This window comes from Ciconia boyciana, chromosome 1 (genome assembly GCF_034638445.1).
Source record: "Ciconia boyciana chromosome 1, ASM3463844v1, whole genome shotgun sequence".
In the NCBI taxonomy this organism is placed as follows: Eukaryota; Metazoa; Chordata; class Aves; order Ciconiiformes; family Ciconiidae; genus Ciconia; species Ciconia boyciana.
Genome location: NC_132934.1, coordinates 39147205 through 39170470, shown reverse-complemented (window position 1 = coordinate 39170470; position 23266 = coordinate 39147205). Strand labels below are relative to the sequence as shown.

The following is a 23266-nucleotide window of genomic DNA, read 5'->3' as shown; positions in this document are numbered from 1 at the left end:
AGAATGACTGGTCCTGTACCCTTCCACCATCCATCGACAGGACTTGGAAAACCTTGCCCCTCTCCCTTTGTGGGAGACTCATAAGAACCAGGTAGCTTCAACTGCTGTCCTTTTCATAGAAAAGGCACACTCTTAATTTTAGTGGGAACTTTTTTTTCTTTAATCCAATTGGATCATTTGAGGGTTTTATTAATGTAACTTTTAATAAATCTCTTAGGATGTCATTTGGGAAGAAAAGGATGTATTGGTGAAGGGTGCTATAAAGTTTACATTGCCAATTATTTAGGAAAACCTGCATATCTTAATGTGATCATGCCAAAATTCATGATGATGAAGTGTGATGGTACAGGGGGTTACAAGACTTTTATGGCCATGATTTTACAATCATCGGATTAGTTACACAGATCTTTCCAAACACGTGCCTGTAAAAACTGAAGGCATGTCCTGCTGTCACGTGCTTTATTTATGCCACTTGTTTTCAATTTTTATTCTTCCTCTGCTTTTTTTTGTTTTAAAGTATGGTATTCATTGTGGAAACACTTAGATTATTATTTGGTTAAAGTTTAAATCTTGAAGTATTTTGTAATAGGTCCATATTAGTACTTGAAAGTGAGACACAATTTTATACCAACTTACATGAGAGTTACTAGGGCTGCATATCTGGTAGAAATTAGAGAGAGTCTTAGATGTGCATGGGTGCTGTTTTCTCAGCACATCCAAGTTAGCTGCTACCAGGAGTAATAGTGAACATTTTGCAATTTCTCAAGAGTCAGAGCAGGAGACTGCAGGCATAATAATCCATATACATACCTTTAAATGCATCTTGCTCTGCTTCTCATACGGCTGCAGGAATAAAAGTAAAAAGTACATAATCTTCAAATTCAAGATTATTACTTACATAACTGCAGAGCATATAGTAAACCAGCCCCCATGACTGTTGCTAAGAGTTGGACGAAAACTCTACAAGTATGCTAAAATGTACCCCTAGCAGTAGCAACCAGGGTTCACTGGAACCACATATACATCCATGCCCCCTTTTTAAAGCAATACGGCTGCTTCCTAGGCTGTAAAACTTAAAATCCATCAAGCAGCCAAAAAAATGGCAGTGTTTCTTGCTGCAATTATTGTTGAGTTACAAACCCAAACATGCTCTAAGTCATGGTTTCAGGTGGCATTTTATAGAGGATTAGCAGATAGCTGTTGTTACATGATTTGGAAAGGGTATTTTCATCTCTGCTTTTTTTGTTCCTGTTTCTATTTCATTTTCTTTGGGAGCGGGAGGAGTTCCTAATTGTCACTTTTAAGTGCTGCATCATCAAAATATTTATCAGGGTGAGTTTTAAATCCCACAAATAGTAACTTCATTTCCCAATGTGAATTAAAACCTTAGCTATCCTAAAAGTTGAAATAAATGTTGTAAGACCTTTAGGTTCCTGGTAGGGAACCTAAGAAAAAGAGCAAGAAAGTTAGAGAGTCGTCTAGATACCTGCTGCAGAGGAGGAATGGACACATAAGTGATGGGAAACAAAGACGCAGCTAACAAGTAATTATTGTATGACCGTAAAGAAAGGGAGAATTGAACTTTCTGAGCTTGGATGCCCTAAATTTAGACATTTCCGGAAGGTGCGTTAGGGGATCTGGTATTATATTAACTCTGAATTTATCTGGTTTAGTCATATTTTAGCCTTTGCAACGCTGAGGGCTGGAGAAACCTATTTCTCACATGCAGTAAATGCTAAAGCTGGTAGCCATTTCTGAGAACAGATTATTAGTATTTGCATTTGGGTTTGAGCATGTCTTAGTGCAGATAAAAGAAACAGTAAGAAGGAAGCTATTGAATAGGTGAAATAATACGCAATTCTTACAAAGGAAAATGAAAACAAGATATGAGTGAGAATTCACAGTAATTTAGAAAAAACAGTTTCAGAGCTGAAAGGAGCTTTCCTGAGAGAAAACAGAAACTCATGAGTTTTTTGGCAAGTGGAACTTTTGCAACAGAATTGTCATTGCTGACTGTGCCACATTAATCAGATTTTATACTAACTATTTCAGAGCAGAAGTCTAATGCTTGCAGACCCTTTTAGAAGAAGGGGCAGGCAACTCAAGAAGAGTCCAGGGATCTCATCAAGTCATGCAGAGAGGAAATTAGAAAGGCAAAAGCCCAGCTAGAACTCAATCTGGCCACTGTTGTAAGAGATAATAAAAAATGTTTTTACAAATACATTAACAACAAGAGGAGAGCCAAGGAGGATCTCCCTCCTTTATTGGATGCAGGGGGGAACATTGCCACCAAGGATGAGGAAAAGGCTGAGGTACTTAATGCCTTCTTTGCCTCAGTCTTTAATAGTCAGACCAGTTATCCCCAGGGTATTCAGCCCCCTGAGCGTGAAGACAGGGACAGAGAGCAGAATAAACCTTCCATAATCCAGGAGGAAGCAGTTAACGACCTGCTACTCCACCTGGACACTCACAAGTCTATGGGGATGGATGAGATCCACTCGAGAGTACTGAGGGAGCTGGCGGAGGAGCTTGCCAAGCCACTCTCCATCATTTATCAGCAGTCCTGGTTAACAGGGGAGGTCCCAGATCACTGGAGGCTTGCCAATGTGACGCCCATCTACAAGAAGGGCCGGAAGGAGGATCCAGGGAACTACAGGCCTGTCAGCCTGACCTTGGTACCGGGGAAAATTATGGAGCGGTTCATCTTGCGTGCGCTCAACAGGCATGTGCAGGCCAACTAGGGGATCAGGCCCAGCCAGCATGGGTTCATGAAAGGTGGTCCTGCTTGACCAACCTGATCTCCTTCATATGACTGGGTGACCCGCCTAGTGGATGAGGGAAAGGCTGTGGATGTTACCTACCTGGACTCTAGAAAGCCTTTGACACTGTCTCACACAGCATTTTCCTAGAGAAGCTGGCAGCTCATGGCTTAGGTGGGTGTTCTCTTAGCTGGGTAAAGAACTGGCTGGATGGCCAAGCCCAGAGAATTGTGGTGAACGGAGTTAAATCCAGTTGGCGGCCGGTCACAAGTGGTGTTCCCCAGGGCTCAGTGTTGGGGCCAGTCTTGTTTAATATCTCTATCAATGATCTGGATGAGGGGATTGAGTGCGCCCCCAGTAAGTTTGCAGATGACACCAAATTGGGCAGGAGTGTCGATCTGCTCGAGGGTAGGAACGCTCTGCAGAGGTATCTGGACAGGCTGGATCCATGGGCCGAGGTCAATTGTATGAGGTTCAACAAGGCCAAGTGCCGGGTCCTGACACTTTGGTCATAACAACCCCGTGCAACTCTACAGGCTTGGGGAAGAGTGGCTGGAAAGCTGCCTGGCGGAAAAGGACCTGGGCGTGTTGGTTGACAGCTGGCTGAACGTGAGCCGGCAGTGTGCCCAAGAAAGCCAACAGCATCCTGGCTTGTACCAGGATTAGTGTGGCCAGCAGGAGTAGGGAAGTAATCGTGCCCTTGTACTCGGCACTGGTGAGGCCGCATCTTGAATACTGTGTTCAGTTTTGGGCCCCTCAGTACAAGAAGAACATTGAGGTGCTGGAGCGTGTCCAGAGAAGGGCAACGAAGCTGGTGAAGGATCTGGAGCACAAGTCTGATGAGGAGTGGCTGAGGGAACTGAGGTTGTTTAGTCTGGAGAAGCGGAGGCTGAGGGGAGACCTTATCGCTCTCTACAACTACCTGAAAGGAGGTTGTAGAGAGGTGGGTGTCAGTCTCTTGTCCCAGGTAACTAGCGATGGGATGAGAGAAAATGACCTTGAGTTGCGCCAGGAGAGGTTTAGATTGGATATTAGGAAAAATTTCTTTACTGAAAGGGTGGTCAAGCATTGGAACAGGCTGCCCAGAGAGGTGGTGGAGTCACCGTCCCTGGAGGACTTCAAAAAACATATAGATGTGGCACTTCAGGACATGGTTTAGTAGGCATGGAGGTGTTGGATTGACGGTTGGACTAGGTGATCTTAGAGTCTTTTCCAACCTTAATGGTTCTGTGACCCAAGGTGTGGGAAATACTTATACAACCTCTGACAACTTTGTACAGCTGTGCTAATATTACCTATAATGTAAAACCAAGAACTAAATTTTTTCCACATCTAAGAAAAAAAAGGGTACACTTAAACAATCCCTCAGATAAGCCATGAACTAAACTATCCCTCAGATAAACCTTGAACTTTTATCTAATTCTTAGTAGCTACTTCAGGCAGAAATGGGTCTTGAAGGAAATTATAGGTGGAGAGGTAATAGCGTAGATTTATAACATGAAAACATTCAGAATCCTCAGTGTTGGAGGATTATCATTACAATACCATACCATTACTTTACTGGTCTGAACAGGAATTGAAAAATTCTAGCTTTCTGTGTATGACATAATGAAAGACAGTAGTCTGTCACCGGGGGAATTTGAACAATGATACAATAGACATTTAGGCAGAGATCAAAGAACCAAAGGTGCAGTCTCCTTCTTTCATAGGTAATTGCATTGAATCTCAATGTTGGTTTTATCTGGATTTGTTCTGTAATGCAGCCTATGCAGAACAAGAGCGAGGATAGAGAGAGGGAGTAAAGCAGGAGTACAGAAATAGCTGCCTGTGTTTCTCACAGAATGGTTCCCCAGTTCCTTTGAGAGACCCCAAAAAACTATTTTTCTCACAGTCTCTTGGGGTGTACTGGTTGCTGAAACAGAGGGGTTTGTTCAACTTACACTACCCAGTTAGCCTGACAAATTGCTGATGTGTAGCAAATATGTACAAGAGGAAGGCATCCCTATTTCTTGCAAGCAAGCCTGGGCCATGTGCTTTGTTGCTAACAACAGTGCATTGCTGTGAGATGTTCAAAAGAGCTCATAGGGATCGACCTGAATAACAGCTGGGCTTGTGCCTCCAATTCCCTTAGCTCCTGTGAAGATTCTGCTCATCCATGCCTCAAACCTAATGCAAACAGAATTCAAGAATGTTCTGAGATTTTTGGGGTGGGGGTGTCAAACACATTTGTTTTACTCAGTACAAGAACTATCTTTTTGTATTCTAACATACAACCAGATGTTTTCTATTCTCTTATGTCACAACTGTTTATACATAATTTATAAACTTTAGCCTAAATTGACTTTAAAAGAGATGTTTCATTGACTAGGTTTATTGTACAAATCAATTTTCTCAGAGAGCAATGAAATTTCTGCTGTGTATGAATGTCTTTCCTCCTGGTCTGCTCTGTTTTATAGTGTCTTTAGCCTCTAGCACTGTTGGTTTGGCTGGGCAGGTCGTGCACACAGAAACCACAGAAGTAGTGCTGACAGCTGACCCTGTAGTAGGGTTTGGGATACAGCTCCAGGGTAGCGTGTTTGCTACTGAGACCTTGTCTTCTCCACCCCTCATTTCCTATATTGAGTCTGACAGTCCAGCGGAAAGGTAAGGTTCTTTCAGATGACTGCTAAGTATGTTTTGGTGAGCATTCCTCGGGGTACTTTGGGCTTGTTGCTTTCGATTTGTGATAAATTGCAGGGCCTTGCTCAATGGAAGTGTGGCAAGTAATAAACTGTCTGTTCTGACAATGGTATTTCATATGCTTGATCAGCTATAAGAAGAATGACAAGCACCAGTGTTTTTATCATCCAGAGTCCTCCAGCAGGAGACTGGAAGCTATGTTCATGCAAAAGGAAAAAAAAAATCAGAATCATCGCTGAAATCAAAATAGTAATAATTCAGTGTGCCATGGGTGGAGGCCATATCCAGCTCTGTTCAGTTTTGGTACAGAACCAAATCTTAGGGAATACCAGAGTTTTGACTTACTAATGATTTCATTGCAGCATGTCAGTTGCATTTTTATGCTTATGTATGTCTTTAATCATGGCATGAGAACAATAGTAGTTGCACAGGCAAGTACTAGCTGCCATTGCAGAGCTACACCTGCAGCCCAGAGTCAGAGGCAGAGATGATGTCCATGGGTGGGGTGGAGGCATGAAGGCTGTGCCCCTCTTCCTGGGTCCCAGCACCTAGAGAGCACGACCCATGCTGGGAGTGCTTGATAGTGTCTTGGTGCAAAGGGGCAGCAGCAGCTTCTGTCCCCATCTGTGCCTGGGTAGACTGTTGAGCTGGTATGTCACACTTCTCCTGCAAGATTAGGTTGAATATGTTTGATATCACTGGTTCCGGTGACGTGCACATCTGATGATTGCTTTGTTTCATTGTGTACCAAGGTGTGGGGTGCTGCAAATAGGAGACAGAATAGTGGCAATAAACGGTATCCCAACGGAAGACAGCACATTTGATGAGGCCAATCAACTGCTCAGAGACTCTTCTATCACCAGCAAGGTCACTTTGGAAATAGAATTTGATGTTGCAGGTATGAATGAACTGTTACTCTGTCTTGCAAGAAAAGTGAAGGAGTAAATCCCAAGTACATTGTGACTGATAGGCATCCAAGGCGGAGACTTTCTTCTCACATACACCATTCAGTTTTCAAGTGACCTATTTGAAATGTGTCTTTTTGTACAGCTTTCTCATTTCACATAGCCCTGCAGTGTGCTTCAGAACACAAATAGAAATGACAAGTCCTGTAGTAAGATCTGGTGACAGTCCCTCCTCTGAGTTATTTCCGGACATTTTTCTGCCCTGAGATAGAAATATTCTGCTGAGCTGAGACAAATCCTCTGCAGGCCAGCTAATGAAATGTTTTACTAGACAGAAAAGTATTATAAAAGGGTGGATAAACAGAAAACTCCGAAGAGTTTCACTTACAGTATCTCACACCAAGAATCTAAATAAAATAATAGAAATTGAATTAATAAAAGCCAGATAAATAATTGTTGATATTGCTGGTGAGTCTTTATTATTAGTAATGGCTTGCCTTTCTTCTGTAATGTGTTTAAGCATACAGAATACACCTATAAAATCACAAATTGTGCAAATCAAACACATACACATTATGTATGTGCACTACCCCGCTACATAAATAGTAAAAACTTTTAAGACTTCTGTGTTCATCTGACAGTAGCTCCTTTGAAGTCATGACAATGTTGGATGTGCTGTATTTTGCATAGTGTGATTATTGTTAATGGTATTATAAATCATGATGTCAAAAGCAGGCTGAAGGTTTCTAGAGTAATTCCACGTAATCTTTTAGTATGCACGCACCTAGTATAATGTTAAAAAGAAAAGCCAAATACAATACATACATTCATGTACATAGGAAATGAAATATTAAAAAATAAGAAAACCGAATAATGAGAAAGTCATTTAAACACACCTAAAGTCATATGTATTTCAGTCCATGGACTTGTTTGTGCTCTCCTATTTGCTCCATGACAGCAGACTCGTACTCATGGTTAGACTCCTTGGCCACATGTATGTTTATATGTTTCCATAGCTGTAATTTCAATTCTTCCTTTTCACGCCAAGGCCCAAACTTTTGCTAGCAGTGATGCCAAAAGTCAGGATTCAAATACACTGCTGTGTGTTCACATGTTTTTTGCCTGTCAGCCTCAGATGCTTCTTCATTGATGTTTTGATTCCTTTTCTTCTCGGTAGATGTAAAATCCATGGCAGTTACCTTAGCGGACAGTTAAAAATGTGTTAGACCTACAGCAACAAAGGCCTGAAATCCTTAAGACTTGGTCTCCCGTCCTTTTAATTAAAAGTTATCTGCCAGCACTAAAATTTTCACGTGTGCTCACAGCAGTAGCATAACAAGCTAAAAACCTGCAGTCTCAGCTGGCTGCTGGTCTGTGCAATCTCCATAAATTCAGTTAAACCTTAAAAAAAATCGAGTTACCGTGAAATTACCAATAGAGGTATAAATCATACTTCATATGTCCTACTTCCTTCACTTCAGCACCCATGTTTCATCTGTGGCTTGTGATGCTGATGTGATTTTATCAGCTTACACGTATAGTTCCATGCACTTGGAATTGCTGTGCCTTATAAATTATCTAACATTTTAAATATTTTTTTATAGAATCAGTTATACCAAGCAGTGGAACATTTCATGTAAAACTACCAAAGAAGCATAATGTGGAACTTGGCATCACCATAAGTTGTAAGTGAAAGTGCTTATTTTTAAGCCATGTTTATGGGATAATCTGCAGATAGTCAGTCCTGTAGCTATAGACTCATGTTTGTTTTGGTATAAACTTCTTTTTCCTTTTACTAGAAAGGGATGATTAGCAGTGCTCTGTCTCTGATGAAGTACCATTCTGTAACAGATTTATACTCCCCTTCTAGTAGTTAAAGAAGCCAAAAGTTTGCCAGGCCTAAAGTTTGACCTATTCCTTCATGCGTAGCACGTATTTAACTCCCATTAAAATTATTTTTTAAAAAAAGGAGAAAAAAAAGAAAAAAGAAGTCAGTAGAATTAGGCCCATGCAAAAGTATTTCCATAGCTGGGAAGTTTAAAGCAAAGTCTGTCATGGTCTGTCACAGGCTCTTGAACAGAACCCCACTGAACTCAGGGATTCTCACAGGCATGAGGATCCACATACATGGAGTTATTTTCTGCTTCAGAACCCAGAGTCTGAAGATACATCCTCAATCTGTAAAACTAGTGGGCAGTCCTAAATGTGCAGGTCACATAGCAAAATCCCCTTTCACTAGGGATTTCAGAGGTTGCTAAAGAAGATAACAGGGGTGTGCATTAGTCTATTTCTCAAAAAGTATTTGTTACTGTTGTTTGAAATCAAAGTATTTCTATACTTATTTGTTTTGGGAGCAGACAGTAAACACTGTGATAGGACTGGATTTTTGACCAGGTAAAGTCCAGCATACCGAGTTCATCCCTTGACGGAAGGAAGAGCAGTCCATATCAAAATTAATGGGCTTGTGTTTAATGTGCTTAATGACAGTGCAGAATCTGGTCTCATCAGAATTAACATTCCTTTGTGGTTGTGGCCTTTCTTAGCATATTAGTCTTTCTTTGGAATTATTCATGTGTCTTGGGGGAAGACTGTGCTTTGACTTATATTCTCAAAGCTTTTACCAGCACAATGGAATAAGGTTAATCAAAAGTACAGCAGGGAACTCAGTGGTAAGAATTACATCTGAGGAACAAATGAGAGACACTGCAGGCCTGTATCTGAGGAACAAATGAGAGACACTGCAGGCCTGTTTGCTTGTGTTGCACACTTGAATGAGTAATTGTTAGACTCTGTAAGATGTGATGTGATGCTTGAAGCAAAATCATAGGTCTACATGTATTTGTGCAAATGACAATATTGAGAAATTATAAAACCTGGAGAGAGGCTGTTCTATTTAAGTGTTATTCTTAGGATCGGTAATGGTTTGTAGGATTATTGTAAAAATACGGTCTTCCTAGTAATTTGATTTGTGCTGCTTTTTGGAATTGAGACATCTTGTACTTTTTTTCTGTCTGTAGGAGTAAACTTTGAATGGAAAGCTAATGTTCTTGGGATTTAGTATTTAGCACTCCTCTTCCAAACTTTGCATACCTTCCTGACTTGGAACTTAATTCCAAAAGTTAGTGCTTTATAAAATTGGTGCTTTATATAATCAGAGTGACACCTGGTTGGTCTCAGCTCTGCTCTTCTGAGTATACTGCAGTATCTTTAATATTTAAATTAAATGATCTGTTATATATAATAATCCCACTTATTAATAGTATTTAATGTAGATGAAATGTGTCTAGGATTAATTATTTATTTGATTTTAAAGGATTTATACTAATAACTGAAAGTTTGTAAATTTGCTTGGTAGAAGTCTTGAATTGCTGCATTTCATGCTTGTTTTTCAGTGCTTTGCTCTCTTCTACCTAATTAACTCCTAAATGAGGCTGTGTGATTTGAAGAATATAAGCATTTTATATTCATTTTGTCAAATTTTTGTCAGGGCACTTTAGCACATTAGCATGCCATTTATTACTGATATTGTCAGAAAGCTGTATGATTTCTTTTAAAAAACAAATACTAAGGGAAACTCGGCGGAGTTGGAATAACCAGGCTTAAACAGGGGTGATAGAGGAGATCAGGTTTATTCACTTTTGGGCTTGATCTGTTTAAGTGCTGAGAGACCTGTTTCATCCTCTCTCTTCTCAAGGTAGTGGAGTTAATGGTGAGTGAGAAGGTGCTGTCACTATAAAAACATTAGAGAGAAACGTCTGTCTTGCTTTCATATCCCCAGTTTAGTTTGGGATTTGGATGAGAAAGCCAGGAAATCACCTGACCTGACAGACAAGACAGACATTTTTTGTCAGAAGGGAAATGTAAGCCTCACGTTGGGTTGGCACCTGAACATATGCCTATTTTTAACTCCAAGAGTTCTTCAAAGTCAGCTGTTAGGAGGCAGACATCCTGGAAGAGGAATTTATTTCTCTTTCTTTGTGTTGTTTTCCTTGGTAATAAACACCAAGTTTGCCTGCATGGAGTTACAGCCAAGTACTTGAAGGCATATCTAAGGTGACACACAACACTAAAGACAGTTAAGCTAACTCATGGTCTTTGAAAAACATGACATGTAATAGGGGAAGAGACTAAGCTTCTCTTAGTTTGAGATTTACTAATGCAAGAAAAAAAGCAAAACAAAAAAATTCAAAATCCCCTTAGGTAGCAGAAACCCCTATAAAGTAAGACAGAAGAAAGTTTCATGAGCGTTGTTAATCCAGGGCACTGAGGTTTGGGTAGTGCATGTCGGTTACCTCACAGTATACTGGCCTTGCCCATTGCTGCCTTCACACATATACTGGACTTCGATCATCCTATCATCGTTCCCTTATCTCTGCAATATCTGTCTAATCTTCCCATTAATAGCTACTTACACTTAATAAAGACCCTATTTCATAGTTTCCAAATATAAGTGACTATATATTTCATGCTTCAGGTACCATCATTTTCACACCCAGTTACCTGGTTGGAGCAATTAGAACATCTCAATTCTTAAAATTATGTAATCCAAATAAAGCATGACACAGCAGTGTCCATGTGTGTGTGATTATGCTTTTATAACAGAACCATTCCCTAGAAGAAGGATGGCTTTCACTAGATCTAGTAGCGTTCAAATCTGTTTCAATTTATTTGCCATTGACATTGATTTTAGACCATGTAATGGAATATAGATTTATTTTTTTTTTTAAGATAGATATTTGTGCCACTGGCTACTTTATCATAGACTAATATTTTTTAAATACATTGAATGATGTCCAAGAAAATGACTTGCTAGTACGGTGTGGTAATTGTAGTTAACAACTCTTTTTTTTCCTTTTCTTTCTTTCTTAAGTAAGATTCTGATATCCTTACTGGTAATGAACTGCAGCACCTTGCTTCATAAATAATCTCTCTGAAGCTAATGGGACTACTCAAGGGATAAGAAGCTGCAAAGCTGGTAAGAATATCAGAATCTCACCCAAACTATCATCAGTTTTTCCAAGTCATTTTGACTAGCAGCTATACTATAGTCTGCTTTATTGCTTTTGTATTTCATCAGAAACAAGCTTTGTAAATATCTACAGATATTTAGCATTGACTATGAGAATTTACTTTCTAAAGCATGTTTCTGTATATTTTTGGATTTCACCTAGCAAACTCAACTTCATTTTGCAATGTTACAAGTAATTATTTTCAAGATAGGTCCTGACGAATCAGCAGGTTTCTCAGCTGCTCCACATGAACCAATACTTAAGGAACAGAAGAGCTACACCAGCCTAATTTTAAAAAGCTCTTTCATCTACTTAATAATCACACTATTTTTAAAAAGTGTAGTAGCTGTTAACCAGCATTGTGGATAAGTGGACTGACTTTGTATAAAAAATATTTTTCCATCCCATAAGCATTTTCCTCTGCTTGTTGAGTTTGTTCAGAGTTTGATCAAAATCCAAAACTTGAAGCCAGACTGAGACTAGTGAGTGAGTTTTGGCTGGGTGGTAGGTGAGATGTCCATCCCAAAATCTGTTTAAGTTGCATTGGTATTTTTCTTTTGGTTAGCAATGAAATAAGAAAGGAGGGTTGTTTGAGGGTTTTTTTTTTAACCTAATGGAACAGCTGATCTACAAAACTGACAACACTTCACTGAACTTGCTTTCAAGTGGCGGGGGATAGGCAGGGGAAGTCTGTCTTTACTGGTAGAGTAGGGCAGAGGCCTGGGACGGAGACCTAGGATGATAGAGTAATTTAAAGAGAGAGAACAAACAACTTGCTAAAGATCAGCCTTCCAGCTGCAACACTAAATTTAGTATCTGTAAAACTTTATGTACTTTTCAGTCCACTTGTAGTTCATCATAAGACTGTGTAAGGTCTCTACAAAAGCTCAACAGTAGGTAGACTAACAGCTAGACCAGGGAGGAGAAAAGATGAGATCTTTGGTGGACAAGGAGAGAAAATGAGTGGAGAGCCATAACAGGGAGACAGCAGATGAGGGGAGACGCTGAGGTGTGATCAGGGGTAGGGGAAGCTGGGACCTGAACGAGAAGGCTGGACATGGATGAGTGGTAAGATGCTTTGTTTTTAATTGCTTCTTAAAATCAAAAATAATTCTGAAATGAAACATAAAAATGGAGACTTAAAGCTGTACAGTGTCACTTCAAACTTGCATTAATTCATGAGGATATCTTTTTTAATTAAGTTGTCAAATACTACTTTCTCACTGGGACTCTTGCTTCTCTGCTCTCTGGGGAGAGAGGAAACAGTGATGTGTATCAAAGGGGATGGAGGCTGCATAATGAATGAGGTGGAGGATTGCAGAAAGAAAAAGGAGGTGATCTCATGGTCAAGATGGTTTAATGCTACCCTGGAGAAATTAGAGTTTTTTTCCTTTTCTCTGCAATAGAGTTGTGCTGAGAAGAGTCATTTCACAGGGTGGGGAGGGGAAAGGAGAGAGAGATTTTCCACAGGTGGCTGCTTGATTTTCTGTGGAAACCGTTGAGATCCTGAGGTCACACTTACAGAAGTGCTGAGCATCTGCAGCTGTTGCTGAAAATGCCAGTAGTTGTGCTTTGGACATAGAAGCTGTTATATACTACAAACTATTGTGAAAAATAAAGGCATGGATATCTCAAATTGCTCACTGAAAATTTTCATACTATGACCTAAATGTTCCTATGTTTCCTTTCTTCATCTGTAAAATCAGGATAATAGTGCTCAATCTTCTTGCTGGGGACAGCATCTGTTTGCTAGTGTTTGGGAGGCAATCTTAGGCTGTGGTGATGTGCAGTACAAAAGTTCAGGAGGAAATTAATTATTTTATCTCTGCAACGCAACTTGAATAGTTTGTAGTAAGTATGTCATGAGCATTGAACAAGAATAAAACAAAATGTGGTCTAGCTGCTTATTAAGGGCTTGTCAGCATGGGGGGATTCATTTCACACTGAGCTGTGTTTGCTGCCTACAAAAAGGCTTTCATCCACCAGACACAATTAATAGCCCAGGATAACTGACAAAATACCACTGGTTCACACTTACTCAGTTTGAAACTGTAATATCTTTGTGTGCAATATCGTACCCTTTGCATCCACATGTACTCTGTGGCTTCGCACTTTGAGCTGTGCTCTTTCCCCCATTTTGGTTCCTTCTCTCTTCTTTTTGGAACAATAATGGACTGTTTTCTTTAGTACTGGTAATTTTTATAAAGCATTTCCATAAAAACTATCTCAATACTCAAATCTCAAACTGCAGACATTGTACCATGGGTGGCATATAACCTCAGAGATTTATAAGGCAACCCTGAGGGTAGAAATGTAGAATTGAAAAAACCCGAAAGTTCACCAAAGTGATACTTTAAAATTTTAATAAGATACTAATTGGTGAAACAAACCCAAAGAATTCAAGTAAATCCTGGAACTGTCATATAAGATATAGTTGACCCATGGTGTGAAAGTATGAGAAACAAGCTATGAAAATTACACATCTTGCAAAAAGTTAATTGCTGTTCTCTAAATTGCAACATAGGCATTTCCTAAAAGTGTGCTGTTTTAGACAAGTTTCTAAAAATTCTTGAAAGTCCTTGTACGTCTGTCTTCTGGACTTTCAAGGAACTGCGTTTGAAATATGGCTATTTAGCAGTTCTTAAACAGTTCCTTTGGACATTCAAAGGCTATCTCAGGCAGTGCAGCCAAGGTTAACAAGATCTGTTAGAATATTGTGTTGGAAATGTCATTATTAATACACCTTGTGGTTGCTGTAGGTGAAGATCTGTCATTTTCCATCAAAGAGAAGAATCATGAGCTGCTAAAGTAACTGACATCAGGATTTTGTAGGTGATCCTCCAATATGGGTAGCTTTTTGGGCGATTGTCAGTTAGGCATTGGAGCCTAATGGAAAAGTACCTTCTGTGAATGAATGCAGAGGCCTCAGTACACAGGGCAGAAATGGCTTGGGGCAATTGAAGAGCCCTACATGTGCAAAAACCATTAGCGCTTTCAGGAGAACTGAGAGCCTTATGTGGCAATGTTTTAATATTAGCACACTCTTTATTAACAACAGTCCCAAAGTCAGTCTGCGTTCACCACATGGACTACCTCCTGGCCAGAGCAGCTGTAGGTGGTATACTTGCCGATGGCAGAGAGCAGGTGCCACACCGTTGTCTAAAAATGTGTCTTTCGTCATCCTCAGCCCACAGCTCAGAACCATATCAGATCTTCAGTGCAGTCTTCTGTCAGCAAATGGATGAACTCTCCAAAACAATGCATTCAGTGAAGCTGCTCCAAGAAAGAGCCCTCTGGAAGCAGTCAGTAATCATCGTCTTCTTCCTCTGGGGTAGTTAACTGCTTCCTATGCAACCAGAAGTCAAGCAAAATTGCTAAGCAAATTTCCTGGCCCAGGGAAACTTGTCAAATACTTTTGCACAAGTCAGTAAAGAATTGCAATGGCTGGCATTGTAGAGCAGAGCATCCTTTTAACCATGATGGACAGATAGAAAACTGAAAGTTATGTCAGATACCTCCAAGAAGAGGTGAGTTAGGTGTGCAAGGAGAGGACTGGTGGGGGTTTTACTAATTTGACCATTGCTAGAATTGCGAGGCTTCTGGTAGGTATCCCCAGTACAATGTGGGGAAAAGTCCACAGTGCTTAAGGCCCAGCAGCAGTATAGAGGAGCAAGGTTACTCATCAAAAGAGGCACATGTTTACTTCAGAGGAAACAGCAAGTCACAGTGAAGCAAGCATCCGTGTGATGTAAGCTACATCTGTGCAGGTGTAATAACTGTGTATCAGCCCAACAGTATGCGTGGCCACTATCCACAGCATCTCATTTCTTGTGAAGCAGATTCCTCCTTCTCACCCAGGAAGCATTATCTTCATACCACTGCCTTAAGCACTGAATGAGATATAGGAGTAGATGTAAAGAACATGGGCTAGCCCACTCTAGATACTTTGCCAGAGCAGCTCTGTTGGTCAGGGATATAACAAAACATGATTTATGACTGACAGAAATATTCTGGCAAAACATCAGCATTAGTAGTTGTGTTGAAAGGTTCTACTAACAGGAAGTCTTCCTTATGTGTTGTAGCTACACAGCATTTTATGATACATCACTGGAGCTGTACTGTGATATCTTTGCATGGTTCAGTCCTGGCCTAACCCAGAATTCAGACATATCAGCTTAAATTCACTTTGCACCAGTCACCTTAGTTCTGGCATTTTCTAATTTTTGAGAAGTCTTGCTAATATGCTGCTGCTGTTTGTTTGTATTCATGTACATATAATTTGGGGAAAGGAGAGAAATATAATACAGGTAAATAATGTGTATGAAATATTGATTTGTGGACAGAATTAGCCCATCTGCATCTCTAGAAATAAAAAACAGATACTTGTATGTATTCTTCATTACAGCTCCATCCAGTAGAAAACCAGGGGACCCTCTGGTTATTTCTGATATCAAGAAAGGAAGTGTTGCTCACAGGTAAGACATTCAAGCTCCCAGTAAAAAACTGTTTCTGTGTGTAGCCAGCCAGACTCAAGTTAAACAGAGGGAGCTTGTAAGAGACTTGTGCTTTTATTTTGTGAACAGCAGTTACAAATGAAATGTCTAGCGTATTAAGAAATTATTGTTTTAAAAAATCCATCTCATTTCTATAATAATGTTCATACCTTCTAAGATACCTTGCTTCAATGTTACTAGAATTTCATGTAAGCTTGTTTGCTTGTTCACAGAACTGGGACGCTTGAACTGGGTGATAAGTTGCTTGCAATAGATAACATACGACTTGACAATTGCTCAATGGAAGATGCTGTTCAGATCCTTCAGCACTGTGAGGACCTTGTAAAGTTAAAGATCCGCAAAGATGAAGATAATTCCGGTATTAGCAATAAGCCTATTGCAGATTCTTGTGTATTTTCAGGATTTTTAGAACATAGGGTTATTCTTTTGCATTTAAATTTTAGTGAAATGTTTTTTTCTAAACATGGCTGATTTATGCTAATGCTAATCACAAAATGTCACACTAAAAAGAATTTTAATGCTATATAAAGTTTTGAATTTTCTCAGTGCATTATTACCTGCAGGAGCTGCTCTGCAAAATGAGGTCTTCAGTTTTCTGGAAAGGCAATTTCACCTCCGGTGAAGCCATATAAGGTTGATCTTTCTCTTATCAGTGTATTGAGATTTTCTCTGCTTTTAAGATTGGGATCATGGTTAGCAAAGCATGGATCCATAGGCCTCAGTTCTCCAGCAGAGTGGTGAAGTGCATGCTTTATCTGTAAGCTTACAAACTTAACTTCAGTATGACTGTTCACATGCTTAAAGGTAAGTAGTACTTTATACGCTGTGCTGGATGGCTGATGGAAGAGCCGTGTCTGATCAGCCCAGTGGAAGTAATGGAGCTGCCATCATTTTGCACACCTACATCTATTAATATTCCTGGATCTTCCCCATTATGGATTCCATAAGAGCAGAATTTCTACCTGGAGATAATAAAGCGAGTTCTGTTATGCACTCTAGTGGCAAAGGAAGTTAGACAATTGTAACTACCATTACTGCTGGGCTTTATATTACAGCATTACACAAAAGCAGGAACTGTAGGTCACTTGTTGTAAGCTCTATACAACCTCACAGCAGAATGGCACAGCCTGCCGCACTTTATTATTTAAAATCGAGTGCAACTGTTGAAATGATGTTTAGAATTGCACTAGAATGCTCTTTTCCTTTAATTGGTTTTGAAAGCTAACAGAAAGTATCTTCTCAGTGTGGTCAGTACAAAGCAAAGGCAGATGCATTTAGCACCTTGTACAAATTGGCTTGCAGAAGTAAATTTTGATCCAGCAAAGTGAATGGCCACTACTCAGCAGGATATTGTGGTTAGGTCCCCACAGGTGGTGAGGTGGGATTTGCTACACACAGTTGGTCCATCTTGGACAGAGGCTGGCCAAACTGGCCATGGGCTGTACATCCAAAGGGACACCTGACTGACAGTTGCTTTGCAAAACTGAGCAAACCAGGTGTGTTACGAACAGCAAACTGCAACTACACTTGGCAGAATATTGACAGGGAGAATGCCTGTAGAAGGAATTTGAGGTTTTCTCCTGCACAAGAGGGGGTCTGTCTTTTAAGTGTTCATGGCACCTAGGATCCCTTCTTCACTTTCTTCCCCTCACATGAGAGGGAAGACTCCCTCTCATTAATAAACCTACAGAGAAATTACCAACAGACCATACAAGGGGGGCGTGAGTTAGAGCCATGTAGAAGAAGTAATAACTTCTCCCACACTTTTAAACACTTGCGGGTTTGTCCTGTATGTATCGTGTCGTCCCCCCACTCCCCCTCACCTTGTGGACTTAATCTTTTTCTAGGACAGCTTCCATTTCCACTGAAGTTGGTACACATTTTCTGTTGCTGTCACTGAAATGTGGATTTCACTCTCCACCCATGTAAAATAACATCTTTGCTCTCTTAGGTATTGCACACCATGGTAGCTGGTACAGATTTTAGTCTAAGTGGGATTCTTATTCCATGGTTTTCTTTTACACATTCACATTGCTTATTTTACAGTTACATCATATATCTATATTAAGATTCTCACACAACTACAGTGTCTTATCCAGACATGATCGGTGTAACTGAACAGATTCAAATGTAAATGGACAGCTACTCAGAGACCTACTGAACAAAATTCTCTGTTCAAATGGTTCTTGTAACAGCTGACTAAGTGTCAAAGTGTAATTGAAAGTATTTATAGCAGATTTCAGGTACCTTGAAATCTAAAATGAATGAGTGTCTCCTGAAATGCTAAAAAAAAAATAATTTAAAAAACAGTGGCAGAACAGTAGCAAAGGTGTGGCAAAAAGCGTACCTCAATTAAAATACATTTTTGCTTATTTGCCATTAGTTTATCTATGAAAGTCTGTTTTCTCACAAAGGGAAGAAATGTGCTTCTTAAACTCAACAGAAAAAAATCATTAATAAATTCCCCAAGAAAAGAAAAGCCTGATGCTAATAGATGAGTAGGCGTGGAGCATTCCAAAACAATTTCTAAATCACAGAATGAGATTAAGATTTAAACTTTTTTTAATTTCTCATGGCATGCTTTTTTGAGGAGGGGAAGGCAGGGAGCAGGGGTTCTTCCTCCCTAGGTTCTCGTTTCCTCGCTGTCTTTCAAACTCTGTCTTTTTATATTCATTTTTAAGTATTTTCTAGCTTCTAGCTCTTCTTTCTGCCTTCTGTTTTTCCTTCCTCTGCTGTCTCTCCAACTCCTCCCTTCTCCAGACAGTTGTACCTGTCTCAGAGGTGTGTTCCTCAGAGCCAGCCGTGCAGGTGAGGCCAGCAGCAGGGTAGTACATGCCATGTGCTCCCCCAGACTGTGCTCTTCTTTGCCCTTCTGTCTGTATTGATCATATGTTACTCTGAAGAGCAAGAGACTAGTGGGCAGAGCAGAGGCGCTGCAGCCCAGAGGGTCTACTTTCATGAAATGTGGTTTCCAAGAACTATCCACAATTGCATCACAAGAAAAGAAAGAAGGAAAATCTAAAAGACATGAGACCCAAAAACATGGTAGTTTGATTATATTTCCTCCCCAGATGGAAGTATGTTTTCAGCAGTCTCTTTTTTTTCTGCCAGCTTCCCAAACTGAGGACAATTTTATCTCCTGATTAACCTAATGGCTACCACCCATTTTTTAATATCAGAGTTCTTTGCTTTCATGGCAAAACTGGCCTTCATTGTGAATTCAGGCCCCATGTGTGCCATATTCTTGGATAGCTCACATTGCTGCTGCCTGGAAAGAGCACTGAAGAGAACAGTGTAGCAATTTGACATTTGTTGCATTCTGACATAAATTTTCTTAACTAGAAGTAATCAGAAGACAGATATAATGGACCAGCCTCCTTTCCAGTCATTCACTAAGATCTGTAAACTTCCAACTCTTATGTGGTAGGGCTGCTGTATGATTAATAACTTCTTATTCACTTACTGTTAATAGCGGAAAGACATCAGTATTGCATCGACCCTTAGCAAATACTGGCTATTACATTTTCAATTAGCTTGGTGGATTACTTTTCATCCTTCAGTTGAAGTCTTGTACCATGTCAATGCCACACTTGTGTAAATGTTATCAGCATCAGATGCCAGAGGATTTGTCGTTGTTCCATAAATGCTCTAGCAAGCAAGCAAGAGCTGCCACTCTTCTGCTGTGCAGCAGCAGCTTACATGCTAGTCCACTGTATGTGGGCCAGAGGCTTCCAGTGGGGTCTTGGGAGTTGAGTGCTTCTGGAAAGAGCATGTCAGATAAAGAGCAGTTGATGTGAACTGAGCCAAAACAGTGATGATAATGCCCCAAGTAGGAATACAAGGCCAACACTAGGCATGAAAATCCCAGTATTCTTTCCTGAATAAACACATGTAATTCTTCTCTCCTTTGATTCTATATGAGTACCATTTTCTTTATGTGGATAGCAAGGGGAAAATAGGAGAGGGTTGAGGTGGGGGGAAGCTAAAGGCCTAAATTTTCCGCAAATTCAGAAGAAACAACGTAGCTCCAAAGATACTAGTGTTTCTCCAGCTCTGCTTAAGTACCATGTTCAGCATTAGAAGAAAGCAACTCTTTGAACCTTTGCTAGCGATGCAGGTATCTTTTTTTGCTTTTAAAGTTTTTCTATCTACAGGAACAGAAATGGGAACATTTGATTTTTCTAACTCGTCTCAGGTTAGTTCTAGTAACAATTACGGAATGTGCGTCCTAGACATTTTCCACACTCGGTGAGCCGTTCAAAATGTCATTACCCACAGATCTAGGAGAAGTTGCCCGCCAGGCCAGATGTCCTGGCTGAATGCCAATATCATAAGATGGGCAAGGGAGCATTTGTTATTTTGATCTGAGGAGAAATCTGACATTTTAAATTTTGAAATATCCCTTCACAACTCAAAGATACTACAGTTGATTGCTCTCCTGCTGTGATTTTTTTTTTATAATATGTAAAGAGCATGCACTGTATAAATACAGGAGCCTTTCTTATTGCTGCACCACCTGTTGGGTATTGTTTAAGGAAAATACATTGTATTTAAGTTCACCCAGTGATGAATTCTTCTCCGTTTCTGATGATTGTTTGATGAGACTAAAATCTGAAAATAATGCAAATTACTTCATGCAATATAATGAAATCAAATCTAATGGAGTTATTATTGAACTTAGTTGATAATTCAGAATTCAGAAGCTATTTTTATTCTGTTACAAAAGCTTAAAACTTGTCCATGAAAAACTTGGGATATGTTTTAGGTTCTCTTAGTAAGACAGCTGCTCATCTTATCTGACTTTTGACTTTTCCCACAATTCTTTTAAGGAAGTTTGGTTTTAAAACTTTTGAATTATCTTTGATGCTAAATACCCTCTGTTCATTTCAAGAAATAGATGAGTACCAGTATTTATACAATAGTAGTAACTTGTCTTTTCTCTAATAATGTGCCCTTGCGGCAAAGAAGGCCAAGAGCCTCCTGGGCTGCATCAGGCAGAGCACTGCCAGCAGGTCCAGGGAGCTGATCCTTCCCCTCTGCTCAGCCCTGGTGAGACACCTGGAGTGCTGGGTCCAGTCCTGGGCTCCCCAGTGCAAGAGAGACATGGACATACTGGAGCAGGTCCAGCGAAGGGCCACAAAGATGATGAAGGAGCTAGAGCCCCTCCTATGAGGAAAGGCTGAGAGAGCTGGGACCGTTCAGCCTGGAGAAGAGAAGGCTCAGGGGGGGATCTTATCAATCTATATAAATAGCTGAAGGGAGAGTGTAAAGAAAAACGGAACCAGGCTCTTTTCACTGGTGCCCAGTGACAGGACGAGAGGCAGTGGACACAAACTGAAACACAGGAGGTTCCTCCTGAACATCAGGAAACACTTTTTTACTGTGAGGGTGACCAAGCACTGGCACAGGTTGTCCAGAGAGGTTATGGAGTCTCCATCCTTGGAGATACTCAGAAGCCTTCTGGAGACAGTCCTGGGCAACCTCCTCTAGGTGGCCCTGCTTGGGCAGGGGGGTTGGACCAGGTGACCTCCGGAGGTCCCTTCCAACCTCAGCCATTCTGTGATTCTGTCATAAAATAGCCTGTTTACATTTGAATAGGAAAAAGTTACATTTTAATAGGAAAGAAGATATAAAGATTTTAAACAGAGTAAAATTTAATCTTAATAGAATGAGGGGAGTTTTTCTGTTGACTTCAATTTAATCAGGTTTTGGCAATAAAAAAGAAATTGCACAAGAGATACATTTTTTTTTTCAAAATAATCCAGTAGAATATGATTAAGAGGTGTATCTGAAATGTAATCCTTTGAAAATGTTGTTTGATTACCAGTTACTAGACTGAATGTGCTATTTTTTTCATTCCCTCTTTCATAAGAAACCAATTGCATCCCCTTGGCATTTATTGCAGATGAACAGGAGAGCTCTGGAGCAATTATTTATACTGTTGAGCTCAAGCGCTATGGTGGGCCTCTTGGAATTACAATCTCTGGTACTGAAGAGCCCTTTGATCCCATAATCATTTCCAGCCTTACAAAAGGAGGATTAGCTGAAAGGTAAATTGAAAAGCAAATTATTTTTAAGCGTTCCTTTTGTCAAGGTGAAGATTTATTTTGTTTACCCGAACATGCTAATTTTCATGGTTTAGCAATTTATTTTTTTATAATTCTCCAAATCTGAGTTTATAATCCTTTTGCTGTCATTTTTTTATCATTGCCAAGTTCAGGAGCATGAGGAATATCTTAACACAATGTTCTTGCACATACTATACAAGACAGAGCAGAGGATTGTGGTCCTTATTATAAATCACCTAGGAAAGACTAATCAATCAAACTGCACAGTCACAGGAACATTTTAGCAGCCTTTTAAAAGCAATAGCCTTGTAGAATAGAATAGGTAAGGAAAGCACTGCATGTATCTAAGTTTATCTAAAAATACACCATTTATCGTGTACACACACTGCACCTGTATGTGCAGTTGCATACACCACAGCGAGCATTATCTGAGGAGTAGAAATGCTCCTTATGGTAAGTGATGTATGGAGAATAATGAAAATGCTAAGGTTTTCTATCGCCTGTTATTGCTAGGATAGGTAGCATCATTGCAACTGGTACCTTTGGTAGTGGTTTCAGAGAGAACTTACAGCACACAAAACATGATACTGTGTGCAGCCAAAACAAAGAGTGGATTTACACAAAGATAATTTATTTTCTTCTCTTGATATGATCCATCCTGAAAGCCACACTGGTGAAACAGCTAGTTACTTGCTCACACTGCCATTATGTTATGTTGTGAGACTTCTAGAAACTTGACTCTTTTCAGAACTTACTGAGCTGTCTGAGATTGCTCTTAAAGAGGTGGGCCTTGATGAATATAATCCATAGGTGATTAACTCAACTACCGCAGTAACACAGAAATCCATATCTCCATGCCTCAGCTCTGCTTTTGTCAGTACAACAAAGGTGACTTACTTTAAGCGTTTCTAACAAAAGAATTACTCTGTAACACAGCTATAAAAGCAAAACGAAAGAAAGAAAGGGAGATGAGACTTTCATGCTCCAAATATGCAAAGAAATTGCCTTTGTTGCTTTTTATGCTCCTCAGTGTTTTACTTCTCTCTTATTGTAGGACTGGGGCAATTCACATAGGAGACAGAATCCTAGCAATAAATAGTAGCAGTCTGAAAGGAAAACCTTTGAGTGAAGCCATTCATTTATTACAGATGGCAGGAGAAACTGTCACCTTGAAAATCAAGAAGCAGACAGATGGTGAGTATGGCCAAGGGTAGCATCAGTGGTCTTTAATGCATGTATTGTTACAGATTAACAAGCATTTAAGCCATACCTGGTAAAATGTCATGTCAGTAGTAAAAAGCATATTCTTAGAACTGCAGTAAAGCAATGACC

General features: G+C 40.0%; 1 protein-coding gene across 1 annotated transcript in view; it reads left to right on the top strand.

The window, feature by feature from the left end:
- GRIP1 (glutamate receptor interacting protein 1) overlaps nt 1-23266 on the top strand; it is a 340881-nt gene that overhangs the window by 296141 nt on the left and 21474 nt on the right. Inside the window, exons 12-18 of the mRNA XM_072863151.1 lie at nt 5216-5402; nt 6191-6336; nt 7948-8028; nt 15758-15827; nt 16079-16224; nt 21772-21916; nt 22989-23128. Of these exons, the coding sequence (XP_072719252.1) occupies nt 5216-5402; nt 6191-6336; nt 7948-8028; nt 15758-15827; nt 16079-16224; nt 21772-21916; nt 22989-23128 (915 nt within the window). The remainder of the gene's footprint in view (nt 1-5215; nt 5403-6190; nt 6337-7947; nt 8029-15757; nt 15828-16078; nt 16225-21771; nt 21917-22988; nt 23129-23266) is intronic.